This window comes from Leopardus geoffroyi, chromosome E1, assembly GCF_018350155.1.
Source record: "Leopardus geoffroyi isolate Oge1 chromosome E1, O.geoffroyi_Oge1_pat1.0, whole genome shotgun sequence".
Taxonomy (NCBI): Eukaryota; Metazoa; Chordata; class Mammalia; order Carnivora; family Felidae; genus Leopardus; species Leopardus geoffroyi.
Window position 1 is genome coordinate 27,524,985 of NC_059330.1, and position 15,655 is coordinate 27,540,639.

General features: G+C 35.5%; 1 protein-coding gene across 1 annotated transcript in view; it reads right to left on the bottom strand.

Moving 5' to 3' along the window:
* Positions 1-459: 459 nt before the first annotated feature.
* The window catches only part of GDPD1 (glycerophosphodiester phosphodiesterase domain containing 1), a 51,040-nt gene continuing 35,844 nt past the window's right edge, over positions 460-15,655 (bottom strand). The window contains exons 6-10 of the mRNA XM_045488196.1: positions 15,332-15,421; positions 9,776-9,909; positions 3,733-3,792; positions 2,481-2,532; positions 460-1,786 (exon numbers count right to left, since the gene is read on the bottom strand). Coding sequence (XP_045344152.1) covers positions 1,664-1,786; positions 2,481-2,532; positions 3,733-3,792; positions 9,776-9,909; positions 15,332-15,421 — 459 coding nt within the window. The 3' untranslated portion in view covers positions 460-1,663. The remainder of the gene's footprint in view (positions 1,787-2,480; positions 2,533-3,732; positions 3,793-9,775; positions 9,910-15,331; positions 15,422-15,655) is intronic.

Sequence of the window (15,655 nt, forward strand, 5' to 3'; positions counted from 1 at the left end):
AATTAGCAAACTTTTAAAACATAACTTTCTAAACATCTTTACCATATTGGGTACTTTATCTTCTACTGGTTGACACAAAATATATGTTTGCCCTATAATATGAGCTGCTTGGAATCATAACAAAGCAAAATTCAGAACGAAAAAATAACAAAAAGAATCATATCTAAACAATCAAAATGATCCCTAGCAACCATAACCATAAATTATAGTAAGCACAAGTAAAAATGACTGATTTATTGGATTACCTGCCCAAGTTATTATTCAAATGCCAAGAAGCAACTTTTTACCATAGAGTGTTTCCGTATTTTCTTTTGTTTTCCTTATTCTAGAGAGAAATATCAGGTGTATTTACTCATATTATCAATTTATCACTTCATTAAATTCTGCCCCCCCAGAACCTATAAAATCTATAAAGCATATTTAGAATTACAACTGCAAAAAAGCAATGAAGAACCCTTATTTTGTTCTTGTAAAATTTTATTCCAGTTTAAACAAAAAAGCAAAATGTTATTTATGTCATCCAGAGACTGATGGGAGTATAATCATCCTTCATAGCTGCTGACAACTCCAAATGAGAGATGCAATCTAGGTAAAAGGCCCTTATTATTCCAGATTATATTTACCTCCCAAAGAGGTCATGAAAATTAGTCAAAAAGATTAGAAACAGATTTACATGAAGTCATATCAGAAAAGCTGAGAAAGTGATGCCTAATGCTTTGAGAAATTGTTTCCACTTAATATTCAGAAGACTAAATCCTTAAAGGTCAGGAACAGGTGGTTTATACCATAAGTATTAAATCAATGATGTGTACTTTCATCAGTTTTATAGGTTTATTAAGATTCAAGATGTTATTTAAAATCTAGATGTAGGATCAAACAGTTAGTCATTGCCAAAAATGGAAAATTTACACTTCTTTAGAGGAAACATAAATATATGACTATTTGGATCTTGTCTTAATTTACATTTAATAATTCCCATTTTAATGGTTACCAAAAAGAAAGGACATGGTAGCGCTGCTACACTGAAGAAGATTCCGAGATTCCATTAACAACAGCAGCCAAGAAATTTAATTGTCTACAGTTTTTACTTCTGATCAAGTAATAAAATTTCAGTTCCTTGAGTTTGCCTTCTGTTAACAAGGGACAGCTTGTCAAATAGCTATATCACTGATTTCTAAGCTCTCCTCCCACTGTATTTTCCTTCCTCTTTATTCAAGATGTACCTGGAAATAATGAGACAACTCAGAATAGCTGTAGTGGCCTTCAGTAATTTTGCTTTACTAATTAGTTGATCTTATTCCAGTGAAGGCTAATGTCAAATTTATCCAAAAGTCTTTGATTTTGGAATTACTTATAATAGTAGAACAATGCATCATATACAGAACTCTTGATCAATAATCTTCTACTTCCAACTCATAACCAGTTATCTTTCTAAACAAACTATTTACAAATGTAAAATATGTAATATTGTTTAAAATAAATATACAATATATAGTTTCTACATTCTCAGACAAGCTTAAAAATGAGGTAATAAAAACTTAACTGATTAAACCTTTACCATTCTGGAAATGGCTTAGGGAAATGATGGCAAACTTGTTTTGTTTTGTTTTGTTTTCTTAGGTCTCTTCAGGTTTTCTTTGAATGCTTCTGAGTACCTCCTTTTCTATGCTGAAAAATTATGCAAAAAATCCTTAAGTTTTGTTGGATAGTCTGTCATCACCCCAGTTGCTCCCAAATCAAAAGCTCGTTTGTATTCTTGTTCTTCATTTAATACCCAAATATACACCTGAAAATTAGAAGTGTGAGAAGTATGAGAAGAAATGTTAAAATAGAAAATTATTTTTATAATAGCATTTATACACTACAATCTCAGCAGACCTAGAAACAACCTATTAAACCTGTAATTTTAAAAAGTTATTGAACCCTTTAAAAAAATTTTACTTTACTCATTAAATATATACTGTCCCACCCTTTAGCTTCAGCTAATCTCACCTATATACATAAGTGGACTCCAGTTATTAAAATGCCAATGCTTTTGGGGCGCCTGGGTGGCGCAGTCGGTTAAGCGTCCGACTTCAGCCAGGTCACGATCTCGCGGTCCGTGAGTTCGAGCCCCGCGTCAGGCTCTGGGCTGATGGCTCCGAGCCTGGAGCCTGTTTCCGATTCTGTGTCTCCCTCTCTCTCTGCCCCTCCCCCATTCATGCTCTGTCTCTCTCTGTCCCAAAAATAAATAAACGTTGAAAAAAAAAATTAAAAAAAAAAAAAAACATTATAAAATGCCAATGCTTTCTTGTTAAACATAAGGCAGAGCTTAAGGTTTTCATATGTGAACCAGTAAAGCAGCAGCAGCAGCAGCAGCAGCAGCAGCAGCAGCAGCAGAGCTGGGCCCAAATTAAGTCAGTTAAAAGTTCCTGTCCTTTACACTTGTGTTACACTGATGAGACATATTGTTTCCAAAATGCATCATTCCAGAAACTTACCTGAATGCCTCTGGCAGTGAGGTGGTCAAACAAGGCTTTTCTCATTAGTAAGCTAGAAAAGAAAAGCAGAACAAATTTAGTTATTTCTTAGTTCTAATGAAAGACCATAATTAGTCTTTAGAACTAAATTAGCCTAACATTTAGAATTTATAATTCTGATTTAAAGCAATGGCCTCAAGTAATAACTACTGTGGATATATTCATGTCCTAACTGCTGGATCTCCTTTCACTGTTGGCTGCTTGCTGGTGGACAACCAGAACCTCCTTTCTATTCCTTCTGTAACTAGATCCTCAGGAGACCCATTCTTATTGAAGCCGCTTAGGAGAGAAGAGGCTTCTTCACTTTCCCTGTTGACACCATAATGAGAGTCAGAAAGAGCTTGGAAGTCTGTTTATAACTTTCCAAGTTAAAACAAGGTAGTGAATTTGGGCCAAGTTCTATAATATCATTATTTATTTACATAATGGATTGGTCTTTCATGTGCAATCTTAGAAACCTAATGTTCCTTATTTACACTATATATACTGTATATATATCATTTTTTAGAGTTTGAAATAATTGATTTAAAAGTGAACTTTTAGAATACAAATCACTTGAGCATGATGGGAATGAACTATATGGGAAAGTTATACATATTATTTCTACTCTGTTTATGTCTATTAGAATGATTAAATAACAGAAACCAAACATAACAGCAACACTGTGGTATTTATCTAAAATTAAACTCAACATGTCTTAGAAATTAAAGTATCTTTTTTGAAGTAGATGCCCACCCTACAGGTGGGGCTTCCTTTCTGCTATTAAACGTTGGTGCAGATTTTTCTGGAGAAATGTGCCAGTAGTCAATGTATACTTTTACCTATACTGTATTGCTATACACTTCTTTCACCACATCTTTCTTTGACTGCAGGTTACTGAAAACAGCAAACAGGTGGAAGAGAGTGGTTATATATGCCAGCTCTATATACTAACTAGCTAGATCACCCTAAGCTAATCATTTACCTTTGGGTAGGAGGGCACTCAGTTTTCTCTTGAAGCTGGCTGAAACTGTCTCTCAAGATTCCTCTTACAGTTTTGCGGCTGGTAGTTAAAGTAGTTCTAAATGATTCATATACATCCACCTATGGAGTAGGTGCTCAATAGGTCCTTGTTACAAATTATATGCAGCAAGCTTGCTCTAAATTATAAACATAGGACGTAATACATATAGCTAAAGCAATAACTTGTATATCAAGAAAGTAAAATTCTTACATATCAGAAAGCCAGATGAGAAACTTTTGACTTCTGGACATAGTGTGTGGTTCTTTTAGCCTGAAGCAAAATAAAATTTGAAACATACATTAGAAACACAGGAAGGTATCAGTGTGATAAAATAAAATGAGTCCAAAAACAAACACAGTGCCTTGAACTTAGTATGTGCTCAAAAAAATTTTATAAAAAAAACACAACAAACCAAAAGTAAATTAAAATAAAGCCCATTTGGGTCTCTGTTTCTATTGATTTCAAGCTATTTTTTTGCTGCCACTACTGAAAGGTAAAATAATAATAATAATAAAAGTTATGTTTCCAGACCCTGCGTGCCTAGAGCTCATGTGTCTTCTCTTTTTTGGTGAAGCGTCTTTCTCTCACTTTGCTATAACTGAGTACATGGTAGATTTAGTATATGTACTGTCAAAGCAAGCACACCTAGTATATAGTAGATGTAAACATACAACCAAACTTTACTACAAATTAAAAGACATATGGGGTAAAAATGAGACTAAAAAGACCCTGAAAGCATGTTTTTTCTTCCCCTTTCAATATTTGAAGACCTGGGCCCTGTTCTTCTTCTTTTTTTTTTTTTTTTTTTTAGTTTTTATTTAGTTTCCAGTTAGTTAACATACAGTGTAATATTAGTTTTCAGGTGTACAATATAGTGATTCAACAACTCCACATATCACCCAGTGCTCATCACAACAAGTGCTCTTTAATCCCCATCACCTATTTAACCCATCCCTCCCTACCATCCTCCCTTCTGGTAACCATCAATTTGGTCTCTATAGTTAATAATCTGTTTCTTGGTTTGTCTCTCTTTTTTTCCCTTTGTTTTGTTTCTTTTTTCCCCTGCAAATGTTTAAATATTTATTTATTTTTGAAAGAGAGAGAGAGAGAGAGAGAGAGAGAGAGGGCATGAGTGGGGTAGGGGCAGAGAGTGAGGGAGAGAGAGAAACCCAAGCAGATTCCCCACTGTCAGCACAGAGCTGGATGTAGGGCTCAAACTTACGAACCATGAGATCACAACCTGAGCCGAAATCAAGAGTCAATCGCTTAACCAACTGGGCCACCCAGGTGCCCTGTTTGTTTTATTTCTTAAATTCCACATATGAGTGAAATCATATGGTATTTGTCTTTCTCTGATGGACTTTTTTCACTTAGCATAATAGTAATATGTCACCTTCTTTATCCATTCATCAGTGTATGGACATTTGGGCTGTTTTCCATAATTTGGCTATTGTAGATAACGCTGCTATCAATGTCAGGGTACGTGTATGCCTTTGAATTAGTATTTTTGTATTCGCTGGGTAAATACCTAGTAGTATGATTGCCGGATCACAGGGTAGTTCTATTTTTAATTTTTTGAGGAATCTCCATAATGTTTACCACAGTGGCTTCACCAGTTTGCATTCCCACCAATAGTGCATGAAGGTTAGCTCCTTTCTCCACATCCTCACCAACACCTGTTGTTCCCTGAGATTTTATTTTAGCCGTTCTGAAGGGTGTGAGGTGATATCTCATTGTAGTTTTGATTTTCATTTCCTTGATGATAATTGATGATGAGCATCTTTTTTTTTAATTTTATTTTTTATTTTTTTAAATTTACCTCCAAATTAGTTAGGCATATAGTGCAACAATGATTTCAGGAATAGATTCCTTAGTGCCCCTTACCCATTTAGCCCATCTGCCCTCCCACAACCCCTCCAGTAACCCTTAGTTTGTTCTCCATATTTATGAGTCTCTTCTGTTTTGTCCCCCTCCTTGTTTTTATATTATTTTTGTTTCCCTTCACTTACGTTTATCTATTTTGTCTCTTAAAGTCCTCATATGAGTGAAGTCATATGATTTTTGTCTTTCTCTGATTGACTAATTTCACTTAGCATAATACCCTCCAGTTCCATCCCCGTAGTTCCAAATGGCAAGATTTCATTCTTTTTGATTGCCAAGTAATACTCCATTGTATATATATATACCACATCTTCTTTATTCATTCATCCATCGATGGACACTTGGGCTCTTTCCATACTTTGGCTACTGTTGATAGAGCTGCTGTAAACATGGATGGGGGTGCATGTGTCCCTTCGAAACAGCATACCTGTATCCCTTGGATAAATGTCTAGTCATGCAATTGCTGGGTCATAGGATAGTTCTATTTTTAGTTTTTCGAGGAAACTCCATGCTGTTTTCCAGAGTGGCTGCACCAGCTTGCATTCCCATCGAGCATCTTTTTCATGTGTCTGTTGGCTGTCTGTATGTCTCCTATGAAAAATTTCTATTTATGTCTTCTGCCTATTTTTTAATTGGATTATTCATTTTGGGGGTGCTGCATTTTATAAGTTCTTTATAGATTTTGGATACTAACCCTTTATCAGATAGGTCATTTGCAAATATTTCCTTCCATTCTGTAGACTGCCTTTTAGTTTTGCTAATTGCTTCCTTCGCAGTGCAAAAACTTTTATTTTGATGAAGTCTCAATAGTTTATTTTTGTTTTTGTTTCCCTTGCCTCAGGAGACATATCTAGAAAGAAATTGTTATGGCCAATGTCAAAGAAGTTACTGCCTGTGTTCTCTTCTAGAATTTTTATGGTTTCAGGTTTCACATTTAGGTGTAAAAACCCTTTTGAATTTATTTTTTGTGTATGGTGTAAGAAAGTGGTCCAGTTTCATTCTTTTGCATGTTGCTATCCAGTTTTCCCAGCACCATTTGTTGAAGAGACATCTTTTTTCCCTTTGGATATTCTTTCCTGCTTTGTCAACCATTAATTGACCATATACATGTAGGTTCATTTCTGGATTTTTTATTCTGTTCCATTGATTCATGTGTCTATTTCTGTGCCAGTACCATACTGTTTTGATTACTATAGCTTTGTAATATAACTTGAAGTCCAGAATTGTGATGCTTCCAGCTTTGTTTTTCTTTTTCAAGGTTGCTTTGACTATTGAGGGTCTTTTGTGGTTCCACAGAAATTTCAGGTTTGTTTGTTTTAGCTCTATGAAAAATGCTGTTGGTATTTTGATAGGGATTACATTAAATGTATTGATTGCTTTGGATAGTATAAGCATTTTAACAATATTTGTTCTTCCAATCCTTGAGCCTAGGATGTCTTTCCATTTGTTTGTGTCCTCTTCAATTTCTTTCACCAGTGTTTATAGTTTTCAGAATACAGGTCTTTCACCTCTTTAGTTAGATTTATTTCTAGGTACGTAACTGGTTTTGGGGCAATTATAAATGGGATTGATTCCTTAACTTCTCTTTCTGTTGCTTCATTATTGGTGTATAGAAATGCAACAGATTTCTGTACATTGATTTTGTATCCTGTGACTTTGCTGAATTCATTTATCAATTCTAGCAATTTTTTGGTGGAGTCTTTCAGGTTTTCTATATAGAGTATCATGTGATCTGCAAATAGTGAAAGTTTTACTTCTTCCTTACCAGTTTTATTTCCTTTTGTTGTCCGATTCCTTCCAGTACTATGTTGAATAAAAGTGGCAAAAGTTCACATGCCTGTGTTATTCCTGACCATAAAGGAAAAGCTCTCAGTTTTTCCTCATTTAGGATGATATTAGCTGTGGGTTTTTCATATATGGCCTTTATTATGTTGAGGTATGTTCCCTCTAAACCTACTTTGTTGAGGGTTTTTATTAAGAATGGATGTTGTACTTTGTTAAATGCTTTTTCCATCTATTGAAATGATCATATGATTCTTATCCTTTCTTTTATTAATGTGATGTATCACGTTGTTTGATTTGTGAATATTGAATGTAGGCCCTGTTTTTTTCAATTATCTTTTCTACTGAAAAAGCGTACTTGACCTTTAGACCTACACTGAGTTCCTTCTTCAATTTCCTCAATGCCTAGAGCAGCACAACTACCTGTATCATTAATTTGGCATTGTGCCCATAGCAAATCTCTGGTTAGCCTCTCTCTACTATGAAGACTTCCCAGCTTCTAAGTTTAACAGCACACAGTGATTTTCATTCTCCCCAGATCTTCACTTCTTGTTTCCTTTTTAACTCCTCCTGACTATACTGTTAGAATATTTGAGTCTCCACACTTAAATTCACTTTTTTCTTTCTCTCTGAATTCAGTTTTTATTAGAAGCTCTTCAAATAAAATCCTCTTTTCTTTAACTCTAGCCTAGGTGGGAAGAACTTGTTGCAGTTTTAGGAATCTCTGTTTTTTAGTATCTCAAACATTAATCAGCTCATTAAACAAATTATTATGTTGTCTTAGAAAGCACCCACTGTCATCCATCAAAGAAAAATTAACACACACACACACACACACACAATATTCTACTTTGTCTTAAGCCACAATTAGTTTTTAGGAAAAGATTAATTCTATGAGTTTGTTCATATGTCTGTATTTCGGTAATACCTACTTCTAAAAGGAGCATGTGCACATAATTTAGAGAGCACAATAGTTCATGCCAGGCCAGAGGAAAACCTAAGTACTTTAGGAATAAATGGTTAGGAATCATTTTAATCCAGCAAATTAAAATGGTTTCTTTGTAGGCAAGAAGTGGTTTCTGTTTTGTCTGATAAATAGCTACAAAGACTGCCCAAAAATATAACTGGGAACAGATAAAATAAACATGCTCATCACAAAGAAACTCAAATTGGAAAACAAGCATGAAACATAGATTCTAAATACAAAGGTACCAACCAAACTGTTTTTCTTACCAGTATTTCCCAATCACTGCTGCACTAATGTTCAGTTTGACTTTTTAAAGTTCTGTTTGGGGATGAAAAAAGTTTCCATGCAGGTGAGATCACATTTAATTTTTTTTTTTTTAAGTAATCTCTAGGCCAAATGTGGGGCTCAAACTCACAACCCTGAGATCAAGAGTTGCATGCTCTACTGACTGAGCCAGCCAGGTATCCCAGGTGACATCACATTTAAATGATCTCCCCAGGAGTTCCAAATTCCTTTGTCATGACTCTGATTATTAGAAATTTACAGCTAGAAATCACATTCTATTGGTGCAGGATTATGAGATGAAGCTGTCTTTCTCTGATACTGATGATAAAGACAATGGAACAATAAAAGCTATCATTTATTAAGTGCTTATTATCTGCCAGGAGGTGCTAAGTGTTTTACGTATTTTTATCTTTACAGTAAATGAGTGCGTGAAAAGCAAGGCTTTGTACCCAGGAGAAAGATTATGTAAATATAGAAGTATCTATTATAAACAAACACTATCCTTTTCTTTCTCCTATTTCCCAGAGGTTTTTTTGATTGTCGTTATGGTGGTAGTAGTTGTTTTTCTTCCTCAGTGTATTAATACTAATGGTGAATTTGGAGTTTAATGGAATTTCCACTTCCTATTGTGATGAAGTATAAATACATTAGGGAAGTTGGAGGGCAATTGCTATTATAGGTTAACATAAAAGCTTCAACAATTAAGCTCAATTCTTTGTTTCTGACTTCTGGGTACACAGGCCCATAAAGTTATTGATACCTGAAAAGGGTCCAGATTAAATATTTATAATCCTAAATTGTTCATTTTAGAAAAATATGTCTTAATTATTTCAAAAGGCATTATTAATATAGGCCAGTTTATCAAACATGTAAATAACTACAGCAATCTATTCTTTTTTTTTTTTGAGATTTTATTTTTTAAAGTAATCTCCATACCCAATGTGGAACTCAAACTTACAATACCAATATCAAGAGTCACATGCTTAGGGCACCTGGGTGGCTCAGTTGGTTGAGACTGTGATCTCAGGTCGTGATCTTGTGGTTTGTGAGTTCGAGCCCCGAACTCGGCTCATTACTATTAGCGCAGAGCGTGCTTCAGATCCTCTCTCCCCTTCTCTCTCTGCCCCTCCCCCACTCATGCTCACTCTTGCTCTCTCTCTCTCTCTCTCTCTCAAAAATAAATAAAACATTAAAAAACAAAAAAGAGTCACCCGCTCTGCCAACTGAGCCAGCCAGGTGCCCCTACAGCAATCTTTTATTTCACTGATATTGATATTAATGAGCCTTGATCTTAGTCCCCCTATAATGATAATTGATGCAAACAGAGTAACCACTTACTTCAATATGATAGAAGGCATTGGGATTTCAAAAAACTGTTCTCGAATGGGCACAAAGGGCAAGAGACCAGTGAAGAACAGGCCAAGAATGAGCAGAACACGTTGTAGACTGAAGAGTATAGGAATATCTGAATTCTAAAAGACACAAACAATATGTTACTTTACAACTGCTCAATAAAGAAGATTATTTCACATCCTCAAAATTTCCAAGACTGTATCTGGACACTTGTTAAAAGTACTCCCTGAGTTATCAATATCCATCTCTAAACACACCACAGTTAAAAATAGTTAGTCCTGGGGCACCTGGGTGGAGCAGTCGGTTAAGCGTCCGACTTCAGCCAGGTCACGATCTCGCGGTCCGTGAGTTCGAGCCCCACGTCAGGCTCTGGGCTGATGGCTCAGAGCCTGGAGCCTGTTTCCGATTCTGTGTCTCCCTCTCTCTCTGCCCCTCCCCCGTTCATGCTCTGTCTCTCTCTGTCCCAAAAATAAATAAACGTTGAAAAAAAAAAAAATTAAAAATAGTTAGTCCTTGACAAATGGGTTAGATCTATCTTGGAGCCCTATACCATCAATGATGATATTAAAGTTTCTTTATTCCCTAATCTCTGCGTTTGCAACACCTCTTCTGTCTGTTGGTAACAGTACTTATTATTAGAGATTAAACACACTGAATCTAACAGAACAAGATAAAGAAATGAAAATATGAAACATTCAGTAACCTTACTGCCAGTTAAAAAATATGTAACTGAAGATCGACATATATTCATATATATCTATATATAGATATATATGTATTCTTATCTATAGATATAGTTATACATTATTTAAGTAAGATATGACATTGATATGAATATCTATAGATAAAATATATTAGCACTGTTGTAAATATGTCATCTTTCAGTTACATTATGGATCAAATATAGATAAGATTTTGTAAGCTAGTCCAAGAATCAAGCCATCATTTTAGGTTTCTACTGGAAAATATGTTCAAGATCTCAAAACTCTTAGAATGTAAGCTTCATATAGATATGCACTCTTTTTATCTTGCAAAACTGAAACTCTATGCCTGGTATACAATTCCTCGTATCCTCCTCTCCCTAGCCCCTCCTATATTTGTCTTTAAAACATAGAAATTGTGGTAGAGTTGATTTTTTCTATACAAAAATAATATATTGAAAAAGTTATGCAAAAAAGTAATTTATTTTATTATTTTATTTTATTTTTTAGCAGGCTATATACCAGCACAGAGCTCAGTGCGGTACTCGAACTCACGACCCTGAGATCAAGACCTGAACTGAGATCAAGTTGGATACTTAACCTACTGAGCCACCCAAGTGCCCCACAAGTAATTTATTTTACATATTAGCTTTAAATTACTCACTTCTTTATTTAAAAAAAAAAAGAGAATAAAAGAGAACAAATAAGTTTGAGCATTTCTTCTCTCTGTTCATATGTCTCTCTGTAATATTTTAGGCTTATTTATATACAGGTGTTTCAGCTGTAACACAATGTACAAGTCCCTGAAAAACTTGATTTCTGCAAATTCATGCACTGAAAATAACAGAGCTTATGGGAAAAATAGGGTTAGGAGCTGACCCTCAAAACTTACACAACTTTGGACCCAGAGAACTAAAAAAAATAATTGGTATTTCTGGGAGCCATGCAAGGCTGCTGGTGGTGGGAGAGGGTGGGGTTTGGTATGCTGGCACACCACTGACATAACAGCTGGTGCCACTCTGTATCTTCTAAATTAGAATATCTGGAGATCTTGCCATTTGCGACAACATGGATGGACTGAGAGGGTAATAAGTTAGACAGAGAAAGACAAATACCATATGATTTCCCTTCCATGTGGAATCTAAAAAACAAAATGAATAAACAAACAAAAAAGCAGAAACAGACCCATAAATACAGACAACAAACTGATGGTTGCCAGAGGGGAGGAGAGTGGGAGAAATATGTGAAGAGAAGTAAGAGATACAGGCTTCCAGCTATGGAATGAACAGCTCATGGGGATAAAAGGTACAGCATAGGGAATGGAGTCAGTGGTATTGTAATAGTGTTATATGGTTGACAGATGGTGGCTACACTTGTGGTGAGCACAGCATAAAGTACTGATTTGTCCAGTCACTGTGTTGTACGCCTGAAACTAATATAACATTATGTCGACTATATTTGAACAAAATAAATAGAATTTAGGGAATGGGACCTAAGCATTAGTATCTTTATTTAGGATTTAGGATTCCAACATCCAGCCAACTTTAAGAACCACTGCATTAAGTGGGGCACCTGGGTGGCTCAGCTGGGTAAGCATCTGACTTCAGCTCAGGTCATGACCTCACGGTTCGTGAGTTCAAGTACACTTGGGTGAACTGGTGCCCTGCATCGGGTAAACACAAGCCCCGCCTTGGGTAAGTTCCACTTTCTCTCTCTCTCTCTGCCCCTTGTGGGATTCTCTTTCTCCCTCTCTCTCAACACCCTCGTTCACTTGTGCCCTTTCTCTCTCAAAAAAGAAAAAAAAAATTCTCTCTCTCTCTCTACCCCTCTCCCCTCCCCACGCGCTCCCTCTCTCTCTCAAAAAACAAAACAAAACAAACAAACAAACAAAAGAACCACTGCATTAAGTTAGAATGAATTAAAAGCCATTAAGTGGAAATAAGCTCTACATGTTTTCCTCTTACCACGGTGTGCCGCTTTTTTTTTTTTTTATTTTTATATTTTTAGTTGCTAGCATTTGGGAATTAAAGGACTAATGTAAAATTCTTATAAATTGTATTTTAAGAATTGTAAAAGAGGGGTGCCTGGGTAGCTTAGTCGGTCAAGCTTCCGACTTGGGCTCAGGTCATGGTCTCATGGCTTGTGAGTTCGAGCCCCACATTGGGCTCTGTGCTGACAGCCTGGAGCCTGCTTTGGATTCTGTGTCTCCCTCTATCTTTGCCCCTCCCCCACTCACACTCTGTCTCTCTCTTTCTCAAAAATAAATAAACATTAATTAAAAAAAAAGAATTGTAAAAGATGTATGACTTAATTATATGGTATGTTCATGATATGAATGACAAATATTTTGAGACATGTTTACTATGATGTCTGAAAATGACTGCTGGAAGTTTGGAGTTGTTAAATTCTAAAATGACTGAAAGCCAGAGGCTTCTAAAAAAAATTGGTGAATCAAAGGAAAAGTTCTATAATTCTGGGTCAAAAGTGGACTTTTTATTTCGAAATAATAGATTCACAGGAAGTTGAGTCTCATGTGCCCTTAGCCCAGCTTCCTCAAATGGTAACATTTGACATAACTGTAGTATAATATCACTATACTGGTATATCATTTAGACCATAGACCTTATGCAGTTTTCACCTTTTTTAAAATCTCCATTCACTTGTGCATGTGTTTGGTTTAGTGCAGTTTTAACAATGTACTGATCCGTGTAACCACCACCACAGTCAAAATCCAGAGCAGCTCCCTCACAAATGAGAACTCCCTCCTGCTACCTCTCTGTATTTGCCCCCAGTCCCTGTCCCCTGACAGCCATTTATCTGCTCTGTGTGTATAGTTTTGAGAATGTTACATAAATGGAATCATACAATATGCAACCTTTTTGTTTTGGTTTGGTTTTTGTTTCTTTAGGTTTTTATTTTAATTTTAATTCCAGACAGTTAACATACAGTGTTATATATGTGAGTTTCAGGTGTGCAATGTAGGTGATTCCAGTATGTAACCTTTTGAGGTTCATTTTTTCCAAGTGAAATGACATCAAGGATGAGGGCAGCCCAGGTTGTTGCATGTATCAGTAGTTCCTTTCCCTTTATGGCTGAATAGTATTACATCATGTTTAGCCATCTACCCACTGAAGGTCATTTTGGTTGGTTTCTAGTACTTTGCTATTATAAATAAAGCTGCTGTAAACATTCATAGACAGGTTTTTTGTGCATAAGTTTTCACTTTTCTGAGATAAACGTCCAAGAGTGAGATTGCTGGTTAATATGGTAAGTGTATGTTTAGTTTGGGTACACTATCCAACTAATTAAGAGAGTGGTTGTAGTATTTTACATTCCTACTAACAATGTAGGAGAGATCCAGCTTCTCCAAATCTTCTTCAGCATTTGCTGTTACCACTATTTTTTATTTTAAGAATTTTTAAAAATTTTTATTTATTTATTTTGAGAGAGAGAGCACGCATGAGCAGGGAAGGCGCAGAGAGACAGGGAAAGAGAGAATCCCAGACAGGTTCTGTGCTGTCAGAGCTTAATCTCATGAACTGTGAAATCATGACCTGAGCCAAAACCAAGGGTCAGAGACTTAACCAACTGAGCCATTCAGGCGCTCCTATTTTTTATTTAAAAAAATTTTGAGTGGCTCAGTCAGTTAAGCCTCTGACTCCTGGTTTCAGTTCATGATCTTGCAGTTCATGGGATCAAGCCCCACATCAGGCTCTGCACTGACAGCACCTCCCCTACTTGCTCTTTGTCTCAAGTAAGTAAGTAAATAAATAAATAAAAATGCAAAACTTCAATAATACAGTCACTTTTAATGACATGTGAAAATACCATTAGACAATGATGAATTATGGAAAAATATTAGTCCTAAATTCTCAGGAATCTGAAGCCATTTGTCCCAATGACTACTTTGTTTTCTCCTTTTGTACACAAGCTACCTTGGGATCTCAGAGAACCTGTGGCACATAAATAAAACTTACTTGCCTTAATGAGGCCTTCAACTGTACTTTTAATTGTAGTGGTGCCAATTCTGGATCTATGTTTTTACCTTTTTTGTGAGGAAGGAGGGCCCTCCCCAAAGAAAACTTTGTATTTTAAATTGCTACTTATGTCACAATATTTCTTCTGCACTATCACTTGTATTTTGAAAGAGAGTCTTCAATGCTTAAGGTTTTTTAACATTTTGAATTTCATATTCTCCTAGTTATACTTGATATAGTATATAACTATATAAGCTATACTTATAGAAGCTATAGTACAGAGCTAAACTTGCTTATAGAGGCTTAGCAACCATGTCAAGATATATCAAATTAACTTTTTATAGATATATTTTCTTTAAACAGAAAGATCTCAGTAGGTGGATGGCCCTACTTTTATATACCACCTGATAATTATGATCCTGGATTAATTTGATTGATTCTGTTTGGGAGGCAGGGAACAGAGAAGCTTGAGCTATAGAGTTGAATGACTAAATACTTTCCTCAATTCAAAATTACACAGAAAATTTCAATAACCGAACCAAAAAAACAGACATTAAAAGATAGGAATCATATTTTGTTTCATAATGTACATAATAAAGTGTTGGCAAACAACTAATATTAGCATGTGAAAATAAATTCTGTGAGCCAGCCCAAGTACATAGAACTTAAACTGTAAGGTCCATTATTTCTATTAAATCCATTATCTCTATTAGTAAACTTCTGGTTAGGTGCCTCTACCCAGTACCATCTGTCTTTGTATGAGGCTTTGAAATAAGGTAATTTAAAAAATTATTACTGTAAGACCATGTATAGATATACAACAACAGCAAGAAAGATCTTTCTGTATCATTTTTGAAGCTTACCTCTTTGTAGCACTTTTCTACAATTTCATAACTGGCATTGCCCCACACTGTTATGTGTTCTCGTCTGTACTGCTTCACCAACTCTGAAACCTACATGTGAAAATTCAAAAGTTGATGCATGCGCCTATTTGTAAATCCATTTACATTATTTCACTTTACAAATGGGTTACAACTGACTTTCTGCTAGTGAGTCATATAAACTTTTGGACGAATATAGGAATCCAGAGTATTTTATAAAATATAAGCAATTACTTACATTTTACCATTATATGATTTATCTAAGAGAGTACCACTATTTAGTCATTTGATATAAACTACCAACAA